At 42.1% G+C, this 15,619-nt stretch overlaps 1 protein-coding gene across 1 annotated transcript in view; it reads right to left on the reverse strand.

Moving 5' to 3' along the window:
• The window catches only part of rapgef4a (Rap guanine nucleotide exchange factor 4a), a gene marked incomplete at both ends in the record, with an annotated part of 35,314 nt that extends 19,695 nt beyond the window's left edge, over positions 1-15,619 (reverse strand). The window contains 4 exons of the mRNA XM_080018858.1: positions 10,680-10,826; positions 11,425-11,513; positions 11,652-11,794; positions 15,552-15,619. Coding sequence (XP_079874984.1) covers positions 10,680-10,826; positions 11,425-11,513; positions 11,652-11,794; positions 15,552-15,619 — 447 coding nt within the window. The remainder of the gene's footprint in view (positions 1-10,679; positions 10,827-11,424; positions 11,514-11,651; positions 11,795-15,551) is intronic.

The following is a 15,619-nucleotide window of genomic DNA, read 5'->3' on the forward strand; positions in this document are numbered from 1 at the left end:
TATATTTTCTTCCTCACACGCTAAACCAATTACTGGCCCTTCCAGCCTCTATCTGTCTTGCAGTATTAGTGTACACTGTCCTTACCGCTCCCATAGCAGCAGAGACACGTACAGTACAGAGGAATCAGAGCATGACAATGGAACGGTAAGTGGCTTATACAGCCGCTGTGCCTCCCAGCATATTGTTGTTATGCAATAAACATTTACCAGCCCCCCGCAGCTCATAAAAAATGTCATATTTTTGTGCGTGCCCCCACATAGGGAGGTCAAACCACCGTACATTACCTCAGAAAGCTTTGGCGATAAAATAGCCGCGTGCAAAAAAAGCCTCCGAGCGGCAGAATAAAGAGATTCAACCTCTTAGATGAAGGCATAGAATTTTGCATCGGAGCTGTTATTGTGGCATATCACCACGAAGGAATTCGATAAAAGGCACATTAAAGCACTGTGAAACATATTTAATTTTATTTAAATTCTAACCCAGTGAATCAAACTGTAAAATTCAATATAAAGGTGCAGGAATTGTGAATAAGTATAAGGTGTGTATGCAAGCGCACGGGCAGTTCCAAATCAATAAATGGCCCATTGTGGACCACTTACTGATCCTCAACACCTTGTATAATGGTCAGGAGACACCTAATGAATGCTGGACTCCCAGAGTCAGCTGTTAGATGACAATGTGCTCTCAGAGATCAAGTTTTAAATTAAATTCCAGCCTCTGAAGTCAGCTAATCACATTAGGATCCCCTCAGCGGCGACACGGCTTTTCCCCCGTCAATTAAGAAGCCATTTAAAAAAAAAACGCTTCAATGACCTCAGCTCCGGAAAGCCTTCGCTCTAATCTACTGCAAAACAGAATCGACTGGGGACCGTCCAAAACACACGGATAATGGCAACATCATAAGTACAGCACAATTACCTTGCTCCATATGGTTTTGAAACTATTCCAAACAACATCATGTGTTTTTTATACTTGTGATCAGGAAAATGCATCCGAATTTCAGTGTCCGAGGCACTTCCATCCCTCTTCACCGTCAATTAAAGGATTCGGGGTCGTCAGGGAAGACGAAGATTAAGTGAAGGTACACCAGCGGTATCTCCAACGCTAATCGTGCCGATGAAGTCACAAAGCCACACTGCGGCTCTGTGGTCAAACGCGGGGCCTGCGGGACCATGACGGGGACCCGTAGGGGCCAAGCTGGCAGCCGCAGACCGGAGTGGGGGATGTTGCCTTAGAGCGGGATTACGACCATTGTCAGGTGAGTAAAACCACTCAGAGTTGACTTTGTGAGTAATGATGCCCCCGTGACCCCAGGCTGCACTTGCCCCTGCAACGTTTGGTGAAGAGCCGAATGAGGCATCAAATCCTACAAAAGCGATGACAATAGCACTTTTATCTGCCGCACAGAAGGTGATTGTAAGTCCCATTTCCTACAGCAATGGCGCGGAAACGGCCCCAGAGATTGGTCCTCTTCATCGAAATTCATTTTCTGCCGTCGTTGTTTCTCGCCACTTCCACATCATATTCGGTGGAATGTTTCCCGTTTGTGGTAACAGCCTTATGCGAATGATCACGCTCACTGACGCTTGAATCCGCCACTCTGATATCTCACGAAATACAGTTTCCATTGTTCCCTCCCTGAAAAGATTTGGGCCGTCACTTATGACTTATCGACGATATCCTCGTGCAGAAAGCGCACAAGGATTCCCGATCTCGACGCCGTTATCTGCGTTTGCACGCAGCGACGCGGCAGTCACTCACGACAGCACATTACATCACCGTTACATCAACAATAAGACAATGTCGAGACTTAGCGAAGCCATGCGGATCTTTTTTATGATTGTAAAGGAGCTCTTTTTGCAAGTCTAACGCGTGTGATAAAGTCTTAATATCTAAAGAGTCTGGGAGGAGAACGGAATTAAATTCCCGAGTGACTGTGGGTCTTAATTTAAAATCAAGATCCGGGACTCTGCACACGGTCGGTTCAATGCTGTGAGTAACAGAAGAAGAAGAAGTGCACACTTTCCTGCGGTGGGGTGAAAGCGTGTGTGAAATGCTGAGCAGCCCAAAGCAAGGGTCTGCGCATTGGAAAACAGACAAACAGGACCATTTCACGGGGTTGACCGCGGTTTAACAGCGCGGAATAAGCAAAAGCAACGTTTCAGTTCAATGGCTTAATGCATCTACCGCAATGCGACCCCCCCTATTAGAGACCACACATCCCTCTTTGAGAGCGTGAGGGGCAGTGCACGTAGGGACTCAGAGGTCTCTGTTGTGATCTGTATAATCAGACGTTGCGCCGACATGCACTGTAGTTACATGAACGCCGCATAATTCCACCCGCAGACTTGGAATCAAAATGAACTTCCCTCCTATCCGGCAATAATGACTCGGAAGTCTTTTCGGGTGAACTTTGAACTGTTTCGGATAGGAATTATGGGAAATGTCATATTTATCTCAGGGTATATGTACGTGTCGCAGTCTTCCAGATAAACTAAGGAAAGGGGATGATGCTTCACAGCAAATCCTTTACACTTTGAAATTAAACTCCCTGGCAGTCAAATGAAGTCAATTTGAGCGTACGTGTGCGACCAATTAAAGTTTCCTGGGAATAAGAACTAAAATAATACACCACCACCATCTATTCACTAACTGCATTACGTTTTAGGAATCACTTAGTTTCAGTTAGTTGCTAGGTAGAAATTAAGTAGCTGTTATGTTTGGCTTAGAAACTATTGTGCATAATCTCCGGGTGCGTTGCAATTTAATTTCACTGAATGTATGTATGAATGTATGTATATGTATGTGACAAATAAACCTCTTAAATCTTGAATCTTGAAACACCAAAGAGGAACCCTGAACCCCGAACCCAAGCTGGAAGAAATCGAACCCTCTCACACACCTTAATGTCCCGATGTCCCGATTTATTTTTTTTCTAATCCTGCAGAAATTTGCCGTGCGCGTTCATCGAGAAACAACCACGTCACGCCCACCGATAAAGAACAGGGCTCCATGAACGACTGGACGGACAGATGTGTCACTCCGTTCCTCCGGGGAGACTCAGAGGCTCAACAAACCGCTCCGCCTGATTCACACTCATACACTGGCTGCACACTGTTCACAAGCCAAACCTCCTCTAATGCTTACTGTCCCATCGCTCCAACCTCCTGTTTCTAATCGTGTCACCCGACAAAGAAATGCTGATACACACACCTGTTCCCGATTTACATGGCTGCCCTACAATAGAGATTAAAGCTTCATCTGTGTCACTACAGATGATGGAGTCCTGTCTCTGGGTTCGAGTCCCTCCGGAGCCCACGCTCGAGCGCCTCTCGCACGCTGAGCATGGCCGTGCATGAATGCACACTTGTACATTGAATAATTCACCCAGATTACATAACGCGAATAAACTCTGCGTTCTCAAGGCACTCTGAAATTATTCCCGACTCCTTTCTAACAAGGCGACACTTTGGGGGAGCAATGGGTGGCGGCCCCCTCCCAAGAGTGGGCTGGGTTGGAAAAAAAACAAAAACATACTCTAATAAGATTCATTTCTATTAATTCCATTTCTGAATTTATTTCAAATTTCACTAGTATCAACACTTTGATCAATGCAACCATTTTCTGATTAAATTAAATACCCCCAGAGTAAAAATACACCTAAAAATGTAATGTCTGTATAAGACTAAATAGTACTAGCGAGTATTTATTCTGGAAAATATTATTAATATTGACAGTATATTTGCATTGTGTGCCATCCTATCAATATCGGATTGGATCAGTATTGAATCGAATTGTGACCCTTTGTGTCATAATCAAATTCAATTGTGAGATTCAGCCCTAAAAATTTAAAATCATTTTTTCAACTTTCAATTTCAACACTCCCACAAATGCAGACATGGACATTTCAAATTTGTTTTAAATTGAAAACTGGCATTTTTACATTTCAAATGTTATCTCAAAAATCGGGCAGATGTTGTTTACAGTTGTGCATTATAAGTTATATTTAGCTAGTTCTATTCGGTTATCCTCATAACCGACAAAAAAAAAAATCACTGCATAGTTCAGAAGTTTAGACATTAGACTTACCTAGAGACGACACCAATGGCCCATGCATGCACTCAATCAAACTGCCCCCGTCCTCCACCACGACTCGCTTCAGTTATAACACTCAAGTCCAAGTCCAGCCCTGAGACTCAGAGTCCTGACGTGACAGACGAGCGGTGTTTTCATCTGTGGCGTGGTCCACCCCCCCCCCATACATGCTGCTCTGGCAGAGCAGACTGACTTCTCCAGACAGAGCAGCCTGCCAGAGCACAGTGCAGCGCCAGCCAGCGGCCCGCTGTTGCTAGGTGATTTACTCTACTCCAGCCATCACGCACCCATGAGTACACACTCCCTCTCTCTATCGCTCCCTCTCCCTCATCTCTCCCTCCCTCCCTCTCTTCCTCTCTCCCCCTTTCCATCTCTCCCTCTCTCCATCTCTCCATCTCTCCCTCTCTCCATCTCTCCATCTCTGTCTCCGTAGTAGAAGTACTAAGCAAACATCACAGCAGCAGGTAGCTTTCCAAAAGCTTAGAGTGGCAAAATAACTGCCTGGAGACATGGTTTGGTTACATTTACTTTGGAGAACAGTCATTCATTATTGTTTATAGTGTTAGTAGTAGTAATGATAAAAAGAAAAATAAAGAAAATAACAATAATAATAATAATAAAAATAACAACGACAATAATACTACTACTACTACTACTACTACTACTACTACTAATAATAATAATAATAATAATAATAATAATAATAATAATAATAATAATAATAATAATAATAAAGAAAAATGAAACAATTGGAATGAATAAAAATAAGTAAATATACCCTGTGATATACCCTGTGATATTATTATTTCAGTTTTGGGTCATCAATTTAGAGCATGGTCCTTCCTCAGAGAATAATTTTCATTGATTATTTCTCTTAAATTATTGGTCTCGAATAACTAGTCTTGAGATGCTCCGAGCAATTCTCAAATAATTCTCAAATTAATCCTCACAATAATTTAGGGCTTGAATTATTAAATAGATGAGAATATATAGATATTTTTCCCCCCTGCACTAACCTGCAATTTCTCAGACATTTCCCCTTTTCTGTTGAAACACTGCATTGAACTACCGTGTTTCCTTCAAAACATATTCTTGAAATACTGATATCAGGAAACACTGAAAAAGTGTCCTTGAAAAACTGAAATGCTCCCTGCAGAGACACAGAGATCTATCAGCAAGTATTTAATTTAATTTTTCTTTCATCCATTAATCCTCATTCTCTGCTGCAGTTCCGACCTGAAGGCGTACAGATGCAGAGACAGACAGACAGACAGACAGACAGACAGACAGTATTCCTGTCCTTACAACGGAGCTGCTTCCTCTCCCAGGACGGAGGGCAGATGGTGTCTTATCTTTGACCTTGTTAGCGATCAAAGCTACATTTTAAACTCATTCAGCCTCGAGAAACAAGAAACTAGCAACATGCCCTCCAGAGTATATATATATATTATATATATATATATATATATTATATATATATATATATATATATATATATATATATATATATATATATATTATATATATATATATATATATATATATATATATATATATAGAGAGAGAGAGAGAGAGAGAGAGAGAGAGAGCGAGAGAGAGAGAGAGAGAGAGAGAGTACATATACTGTATAAACTGTACCAATTTATACAGTACCAGCCATTAAAAGTAGTCTAAAGCTAAAAATGTACAGACATGAATGTCTACAGTGGAGATGCCTATATATAGTGAATTATTTACATCTATTTATAGGCCTACATGGACTTCAAGCAGCATCACCCAAACTATTTAAGTGGGACAAAAGAGATATGAAGCGTTGGGCCAGGGATCAGGACAGAGCAGGTGCAGATGCACTGTGTGTGTGTGTGTGTGTGTGTGTGTGTGTGTGTGTGTGCGTGCGTGCGTGCCGTTGAATCACCATGATACATGTGAACTCTCGAGCCGTTTAGCAGACCAGCGTCACGTAGCGTGACTCACAAAAACTGCTTGATTACCCCGACACGTTGAAAATAGTTAATTAATTGTTAAAGGGGGATGGTAGCTCAGGAGGTGGAGCTGGTCGTCTAGTAATCTCAAGGTTGCTGGTTCAATCCCAGGCTCCTCCTGCTAGCATGCTGTAGTGTCCTTGAGCAAGACACAACCCCTAATTGCTCCTGATGGCTGCGTCCGTCAGTGTTTGAATAATTGTAAGTCGCTTTGGATGAAAGCGTCTGCTAAATGCAATTGTTAATTCACCTTTCAAGAGCAGTAGTGTCTGTCCTGTACAACTCACAATGTGCAAACCATCCATTGAAATAAAAAAAGCTAAACCCAATATTGAGGCATGGCAGCTGAATTATTTAACTTCAAACCAGTTTGTGTACAAATGACTTTGCACCACTGTGTGGGTGTGTTTGTGTACAAGAGTGCACAACTGATTCTGAGCTTAAGCAATGATGTAACACACCAGCGTTATCCCTTATCTTTAACTCCATCTAAATACATCCAAGTCCACCCCACTGAAGTAATCTCCCCGCGGAAACCGCCTCCCTAAAAAACATTTACGGGGAATTAACAATTTTCGGAATCTGTAAAGAAATAACCAGCCCCCTTTTTTTTCCTGTTGGAATTTACATTCCGGGCTTTTGATTACGTTAGAACCCTTGCGAGGGGAGATAAGGAAATAAACACAAGCGTTGTTGATGCAATCTCCTTGTTGTTTCCGTGTGTGTATCCGCTGGACGCCAGGGGGGTGGGGGTGGGGTCTGGCTTGCAACTTGGAGCTTTGACCCCACTGCTGAGGCTCTGCCACTTCATGTTCGTCAGCTCTGTCCACTGACTGCCCACCCCCCCAGACACATACACACACACACACACACACACACACACACACACACACACACACACACACACACACACACACACACACACACACACACACATCGCCCATCACCTCCCACCTGCTCAGCACCCTGCAGAGTCGCCTCCGGCCCAAACATGCAAACACACACGACCACGAGCGCTGGAAACGCAGATATTGTATTATATTATATTATATCACGGAGCATCCATCAAAACATGTGTACGCCTGGGAACGCCGCGACCCCAACGCACCACGTCCTCGCTGGATCAACACTGCGTCTCATCTACGGCGCAACGAGTCAGAGCTGCTGCAGGACCACGTGTGCGTGACTGTGATCCGAAAAGATCACAACTGTGTTGTTTCAATTTCGGCGGCCGCCGGAAGCGAGGGGAACAAAGTGAGGAGATTTGATGATCGGGCAATCTCGGCTTCTGCCATTGTTTCTGTGTGTGTGTGTGTGTGTGTGTGTGTGTGTGTGTGTGTGTGATGTGTGTGTGCTGACAGACGCTCACGCCAGCTCTGCTAAACACACATAAACGCACACACGCGCACACACACACATACACAAACACGCATGCACGCGCGCACACACACACACACTGACACACACACTTGCCTCCTCCAATAAGAGATGTCACCCCTGATGTATGCCAAGCGGATACAAAGCCAAGTATGTACAAATGGAGAAAACAAACATGGTTGGAGAGAACATCAAATGACTTTTAGTGAAATGTAATGTGTATACTGTCCGTGTGCACTTGGGATGTTTTGATGACTTTTCCACTCCTTACGTGACTCGTCACGCAGAGCAGTGATTAGAAACACAAGTAAAGGAGCACAGCGTTTGGTAGAACCCTTCACAATCCGAATCATGGAACACCTTTTTTTTTGCCAATCTAAGCGTTTTAACTTTGTCTGGACTGAAAAAAAAAAAAAAAAAAAAAAGCAGAGAGCAGAACTCTTAAATCTTTTGAAGTGTTTGTGCGGTTTACACACAGAGTGTGCTTTGTGGACCTCTGAGGTGAACAAGCAAATGCCGAAGAAGTAAAAGTGTGTTCTGAATAATTAACACGTCCCCTATACATAAATGATTGGCTTTCTCAGCGACTGTTGGCGTTCTGACTTTTTTCTCTGAATAAGGCTGCCTCAAGCACACAATATTTCTGAGAGAAATTCGTCTTGGCTCCCAGAAAAATCAAGGACAGCAACGTTTCATTGGGGAATATGGTTACTTTATCCCTGACCTGCATACGGAAGATGAAGGACGCCTATCAAAAAGATAAACTAACATCCCAGATAGGGAGGCATAACTTCCTGTACACATCAATATCTACAACAAACGTACAAAACAATAAGAGAGTAGAATGTAATGCAGCTTTTGTCAATACTGGCCTCAATTTGAAATAAAATATTGGTTTGCAATAAAATTAGCACAACCACTGTATGAATACAATATTTGTTCTCTCTGCCTGTAAGACACATGTAAAATCCGTAAGAAGAAAAAATGGGATAACAACAGGCTTTGTGTCCATTACGATGGAGGACATGACATTAGAAAATAAATTAGAAAATGTAACTGTTCTTTAAAATAACTACAGGCGCAGGTGGCAAAGATCAGAGTTCGGGATAGAAATAGAACAGGACGCGAAAGCAGAGGAGAATAGGATGACCTGACATAAACCTTATTGAGGGTTCAGTACCGGGAGAGAAGTGAAGATGTACACACACATATACAGCACACACACACACACACACACACACACACACACACACACACACACACACACACACACACACACACACACACACACACACACACACACACACACAGGTTTTTTTTACAGCACCCTATGCCCTCCTGTCTCAGAGGAAGCAGGCCCTCGTACTCAGGAAACCAGCCCAGTTCCCTGCCCACAGCGGTGGGGGGAAGCCAGGGAGAAAGATGGGACAGTAAACAGTGTGACATCCACCATTCCAGCTCTGGACGGAGGACTGGAAACCTTCTGGCGAGAGGGATGGAGACCTCCGACCCCATTGATCTCCACATTTTTCGTCGGCTTGTTACGGCCAAAAACAGTTTCCCTCTTCATGGTATTGTCTCAAACTAAAAATCTTGTAATTTCTCTTCTATCTGTTATTAGGGATGGGACGGATATCAATATTTGTATTGGATATTGGTCTAGTACTACACTAAAATGTGGTCTTGGTTTGGGATATCCCCGAAAACACAAAAATATGAGACCAAGAGACATATCAGATATCAAAGTGACTTGGTTTTCTTTTTTTTCCTGACAGATTTGAGTGGGTTGTATGGCAATCATTAAATCCTATAGAATGCTACTATGGGTAGAAATATGTGTCACCAGAAACTGAATTTCAATCATTTATGTTTTAATATATATTGTATTTATTTAATATTTTATATTATTGTTTCTCCTAACATAGCCAATATTAACAGTGTATTCTTATTGTAGTTGTATCTATTGTAATTGAATGCAATAACAATTTAAAAAACACTGTGCGTAACCATGGAACACCCGGACCTGTGTCTCAGTAAACCGAAAGTGAATTGCAAGAACTGGATTTGAATTGTGAGAACTGAATGGATTTTCAGTTGGGATCAAATACAGTTTCAGAGCAAATGATTTAGATGTTCATAATATTACATTCAGTTTGAAGTTTATCGTAATTCAGTTCCAAACGAATTAATTCAATTTCGAATGATGCTATTCAGACTCATTTTTTCAAAGCAATTATTGAAGTTAAACAATACAAATTCAAATGACGTGATTCAAATTTATTTTTTTATTGGGAGTTATTCAAGTTGAGCAATTCAAATTCAAATACAAATGATTCAAATTCAGTTTCTAGTGACACGTATTTCTAAAAGTAATGAATCAGATTCATCCTTAGTATCGCTCAGTGCTTAAAATTTAGGATCGAGAATTGGATTGTTAGTATAAAGGTGTCCTCAGTCCATCCTGAGATGCTATCAGTAGATGCTTCCATCTTATTTATATTTTAATAATATTTTTCAGTAATTTGGTATATTAGGAGGTATTTATCTGAGTCACCATGAAGATGAGATTTAGACATGCTGCCATGTGTTTCTATGGTGATTCAATAAAAAAAAACAAATAAAAATCATGATTTAACGAATCAACACATGTTCAGTTCAGTAAACAAAGTTGTTTTTAAAGTTATACTGTTGCCCCACCTGGTGGAGAAAAATGATATAAATACATCTTTCTCTCTTATAGCTGACACAGGCAGAAAGACACGGAGCTTTCAAAAAGAGTGCTTTGGTTGAGCAGCGGTTAAGTCCAGAAAACCTGAACCACCGTGAATAAACCCAGGTTTGCACGAGGGCCGTTTAAACATCCATCTTAATAACATGAAGCTGAAGTGCCGACTGACCTTGCTCCCCTAAAATAACAGCCTCAGCAGGGTAGAAATCACATCTGTATAAATAAAAGAGGCCACTTCTCTTAACCTAATGTATTCCACTTTAGTGTTCAGAGACTGGAAGTAACATACCTAACTCCTTTGGAAGTATTAAACATATCCATTAAATGGGACATAACTGCAATATACATGTAGTGTATTTTCCACAAATTCAAATCAAAAATGTATCCCAATAAGAAGCGGGTAAAGAAAAGAGAAGTTTCCCACGGTTTTAGTTCCCAATGTTTGTCTTCGTGATCTATTGCGGATACTAGTGTCAGAGTAGATGCAGACCCTCACCTGCCACAGAGACCTGAACTCCTTCCGGTCGACGCGCAGCAGCTCGCTGAACTCCCGCGTGGCGATGGTGGCGCGCCGCGGCGTGTTGTCCAGAACGGACTCCCCAAACGCCGTCCCGACTCCCAGCGTGCAGATGGTCACAGCGTCCTGCGGGAGGGCCGGACGCAGCGCTCTGAACGGTACGGCTCCTTCGGGGGGTTTGCGGGAAAGGGGGACCGGGGGGCGCCTCTCGGTGCCGACGAAATGCGCGGTTTCTAGGACGGGGGGTTTCCGGTGAGGCGGCGTGCTCGCCGTGGGCCGCCCGGCGCCTTGTGTTTTTCGGGCGGCGAGTTCGCTCCGAACAGTGAAAACAAACGCCCGGATCAGGACCCGATGATGGTGACTGACGCACGTGGGATTGGGGGAATAAAATATATTCAGTGTTGCCCGCCGAGGTCAGCAGCTAAAGGCTCTGTACGGCTTCCACGTGACCCTGAGGCCAGATGAGGGTTTCGTTTACATGCGAGACTTATTTTAGGAATTTTACCAACAATTAACTAATAAATGAAGTTAACGTGACATTATTTACCTTGCATTATAAGAAACTGTAAGCATGCATAAATAATCTAAAACGAATTTAACATGATTAATGACCAGTTAGAAAAGCCAGTTGCCATGCGAGTACAATTCAGCTCCATCCTTCTATCAAATTTTCTTTCAGTTTATTCTAGTAGAAAATATCCTGGGGAAATGATTGGAGTTTTACCTGATGTTTGGCTGTTTCTGACACTTTGACATCCAGTGAACCAGAGAGGACAGCGTACCAACTTGTGCCAATATCTCCCTGGCGAAACACTGAAGAGACAGACCACAAATGCAAAAAAAAAACAAAAAAAAAAACAATGATCAGAAAAACGATTTCCGCCAATCTGACCACTCCTCCGACAACAGGTTGAGAGTCTTGGTTGAACTTGAACTTGAACTTGAACCCACAGGTGATGCCTTTCTCCAGACCCTCGTAGAAACCGCACAGACATATCTGCTGCAGCAGGCTCGGGTGGAACCCTTCGAAAGCCTTCACGTTTCTGAGACGCGTCAGGATTATGTCCACATCCTCTCCGGAACGCTCCGCCGGTCTGGGGAGAAAAGAGATTAAATGCTGTGTTAAAAAAAGAAGCATTATAAAGTGTTTCTTTATTTAAAAAAAAAATAAATAAAAAACTCTCCAGCTCTACTCATGCTGCTTGTTTCTAGCTGGCTGTGACTGTGACATGAGGTTGGTTTGGTACCGTCACAAATGTACTCATTGTAAGTGGCTTTGGACTAAATTACATAATGCAATGTAATGTAATATAATGCAATGTTATGTAATGCAATGTGATGTAATGTAATGTTATGTAATGTAATGTAATGTAATATAATGTGATGTACTGCAACATATTGTGATGCAATGTAATGTGATGTAATGTTATATAATGTGTTTCGTTGACCACCAGAAGCTTGGCCTATATTTAAAATTTAAAGAGTCCTGAACTCTGTCGACTGAACCGGATACAGACTGATCCCCGAGGAAATCTCTTTTGGGCTGTCATGACTGAAATAGTTCCGCTAAATACTCTGAGTACAACTCAAGGTGAAACACTTTCCCATTTATGAGCCGACACCTTGATATTCTTAACTTTCGTACCAGGGAAGGAACACCAGAAGGGTGTAGCTGCATAATAAATATGTAGAATATTACTGGATTGTTCACCAGGATGTGATATCTTAATAAGTAAAGCACTTATTTTTGCATTTAATTTACCCAAACAATGTCAGGAATGAGCATCGTACACTTTCATTGTATCTTTCATTTACCCTCAATAGAGTAGTTAGTAGTTCAGTAAATTACATCTTAATACATAAAACAAATCAAAAACCTTTTGCCTTACAAGTTGTTTTGCTGACAAAGATAAACAGGGTCTTGACAATCTGAGATCTCACTGCTATGGTCAATTATTTATTTTATAATCCCATTGGTACTTAATATCTGCAAGGACCCAAGTGTTAGTACTTAGTGCTGGTACATGGTCTAAAAGAAACGGTCTGTGCAATCTTAATAACTTCTCGAGATTTTATATTTGATACTGTAGAAACGACCAATTATACTTTCCGGAACGCAAGTCTTTCATGCTGACAACTTTTGACGAAATATTCCCTGGTACTTTCCCCCTCGCAAAATCCATATTGTGATCTCTCTCAGCTGAATTTTGATGAGTCTGTGTCTTCATGGAAGTGCGATGGACTCATTTGCCGATATTTGTCTTTCTTTCACACATTTCTATTTGTAAGAGAACAAAAACTCTATCCCTCCAGCATCCAAGCATAATGCAATTTATCAAATAGATTGCAGCTACACACAGCACACAATTATGTAAACACGGGCTCAGACATTTACAAACCACGGTCAGGTTGCTTTTCTGTTGAGAACCGAGCCAAGAGAACAACAAGGGGGTGAAAAGGGACATTTTGGAGCAACTTTGCAGCCTTACTGGGGTATGGAGCAGGCCTTACAATAAAACAACCATTAATTCTAAATATTAGGAGAAAATGTGCAATGTTGGAAACGCCTTGAAAACGTTGTTTTGCTTCCTGCTGCTTTAAATGCTGAATCAGTTTAGTGCCAATTAGTAATGTTATGAGTGCTACGCAAGTCTTCCACATCATTTGATCTAAGCCACGCCGGATGTCCTTCCAGGTAACGGCGCAACCAACTGTGTAAACACACCGGCTGTACTCTGTTACACGGTTGGAGGAAATGTACTTTGAACCTGTCATCAGGATGCAATATATTCAGCTTTTTTCTCTCTCCCTCTCTTTCTCTCTCTCTCTGTCTCTCTCCCTCTCTCTCTCTCCCTCGCTCAGTCTGTCTCTCTCTCTTTCTCTCCCTCTCTCTTGCTCTCTCTCCCTCTCCCTCTCTCCCTCTCCCCCTCCCTCTCCTGAACCTTAAAAGTCAAATTCTCTCTTTCTCCCTCCCTCACCCTCCCACTCTCAATAAAGGAACCTTAAAAATCAAAGTCTCTCTCTCTCTCTCTCTCGTTCTCTCCCTCCTGCTGATACATCCAAGAAGACCCTTGAATTAACTGCAACAATAGGAAGGGAACTCAAACAACAACTCTCGTACAACAATGACGCAGTCTTCCACTTTTTCATTTCGTTGGTAAGCCGCTTCCTGGCTCCTGTTAATGAAACCGAATCAGACAGGCTGAGTTTGGGCCCAGATTGTCTTTCCAACGGGGGCGTGTGTTTTAGGTCCGTGTCTGCAAGCGATTGCCCCCGGGGAGCGTTTGTGAAGCTGGCCTTGTTCTCTGACCTCCCTGAAGACGATTGGAAGAGAGCGCTCCTACCAGCCGTACCAGCATACGTGGCGCACTGCTTGTGCCGCTGAACTTACAAGAACATGATATTGTTTAAAACAGTGTCCAAGGTACAAAATGAGGAGTGGACTAAAATTCAGTAAGATGAAGCAATTATCTGGAAAATGAGCTTAATTAAGGACATATCAATTGACACTCCATTACAGTTCACCCGAGATTGTCTGTGAACAATACATCCATACGTCAAAATTGTTTATATAATCAACAAAGATATATGGCTAAGCTCTATTTCTGAAATAAAAATATGACATTACATTGTTTCATTGGAACATCAGGGTTCCAATTCAACTATGGTCCATGAAACCGAATTACACGGTGTTCTTTTTAGTTAATCGTTTACATAGCACTACATAAGATAACAGACCTCTCTGCAAAGTCAAATACAAGAATGAATGCGTCTAAGAAAGAGTCCAAAGTTCTGTGAACGCTGTTCCTGGGAGGCACGATTTGGACTGCTTGAGTTCATTTTCACTGCCAGATGTCAAGCAGGAAGAAAGAAACATTTAAACAACACAAATATACATGTTTTAAATGATTAATTAGTTTTATCATGCTGTTGAGCTAACAATCTCACAACAATTAAAGTTTAAAGAGATAATATGATGATGTATGATGTATGTAATGCTGTAGAATACATTTTGGGGGAAATTATCCTACAGTTATTAGGCCCAGAGGTCATTATGTGCAAATGCAGACTGCGAATAAACTTTTATGAGATATACAAAGATATTCATCACTATTAATTAATATTGCACTTGGTCAGCGTATATATTTTAGGATACTGTGGTCAATTCAAGCAACACAAGAAACAGATTGTTTCATCTTTATCATAATCCATATTATAATAAAAATCAGAATACTTTGAATACATCCATGCTATGGAAGGAACATAAAACGCGTTGTAGCACACATTGAAAGATGTGGGAGAATTGGGATTGGCAACATATCGATATAATATCGATATCGCGATATGAAACTAGATAGGGTATAGAGGTATAGTTATTTAACAAGTGTCTTTGAAGCCACATTACAGTAAAGTAATATCTCAACGTAACACAATGTCATATTATGTGCTTGGTCATAATATACATAACACCAATGATTGTTTCTCAAGTATTAACCGCGTGTAGATGATATCTTATCTCATGTTCGATTTTGTCCTTATCGCCCAGCCCCACGCCCAGAACCACGACATGCGTCCACCACGGACGCCACGGACGCCGGCGTCCACCACGGAACCCTGTCCGGTGTCGACGAACGTCCCACGCGGTGCACTGCAGTGCACTGCTGCTCCAGGTGTAAAGCCGCCCCGCGATCCCAGAACGACACACACACATACACGCACACACGCACACACGCGCGCGCGCGCGCGCGCACACACGCACACACACACACACACACACACACATGCACATGCACATGCACACACACACACATACACATTGTCCGTAGGGACTTAGAAATTACTAAAACTCACCTTTTATCCAGACAAACAATCCACCCTGCGGAGGCAGAAGGATGCGAGGATGTGTGAGCTGCAACCAT

Source organism: Zeus faber (genome assembly GCF_960531495.2).
Source record: "Zeus faber genome assembly, chromosome: 18".
NCBI classification, from domain to species: domain Eukaryota; kingdom Metazoa; phylum Chordata; class Actinopteri; order Zeiformes; family Zeidae; genus Zeus; species Zeus faber.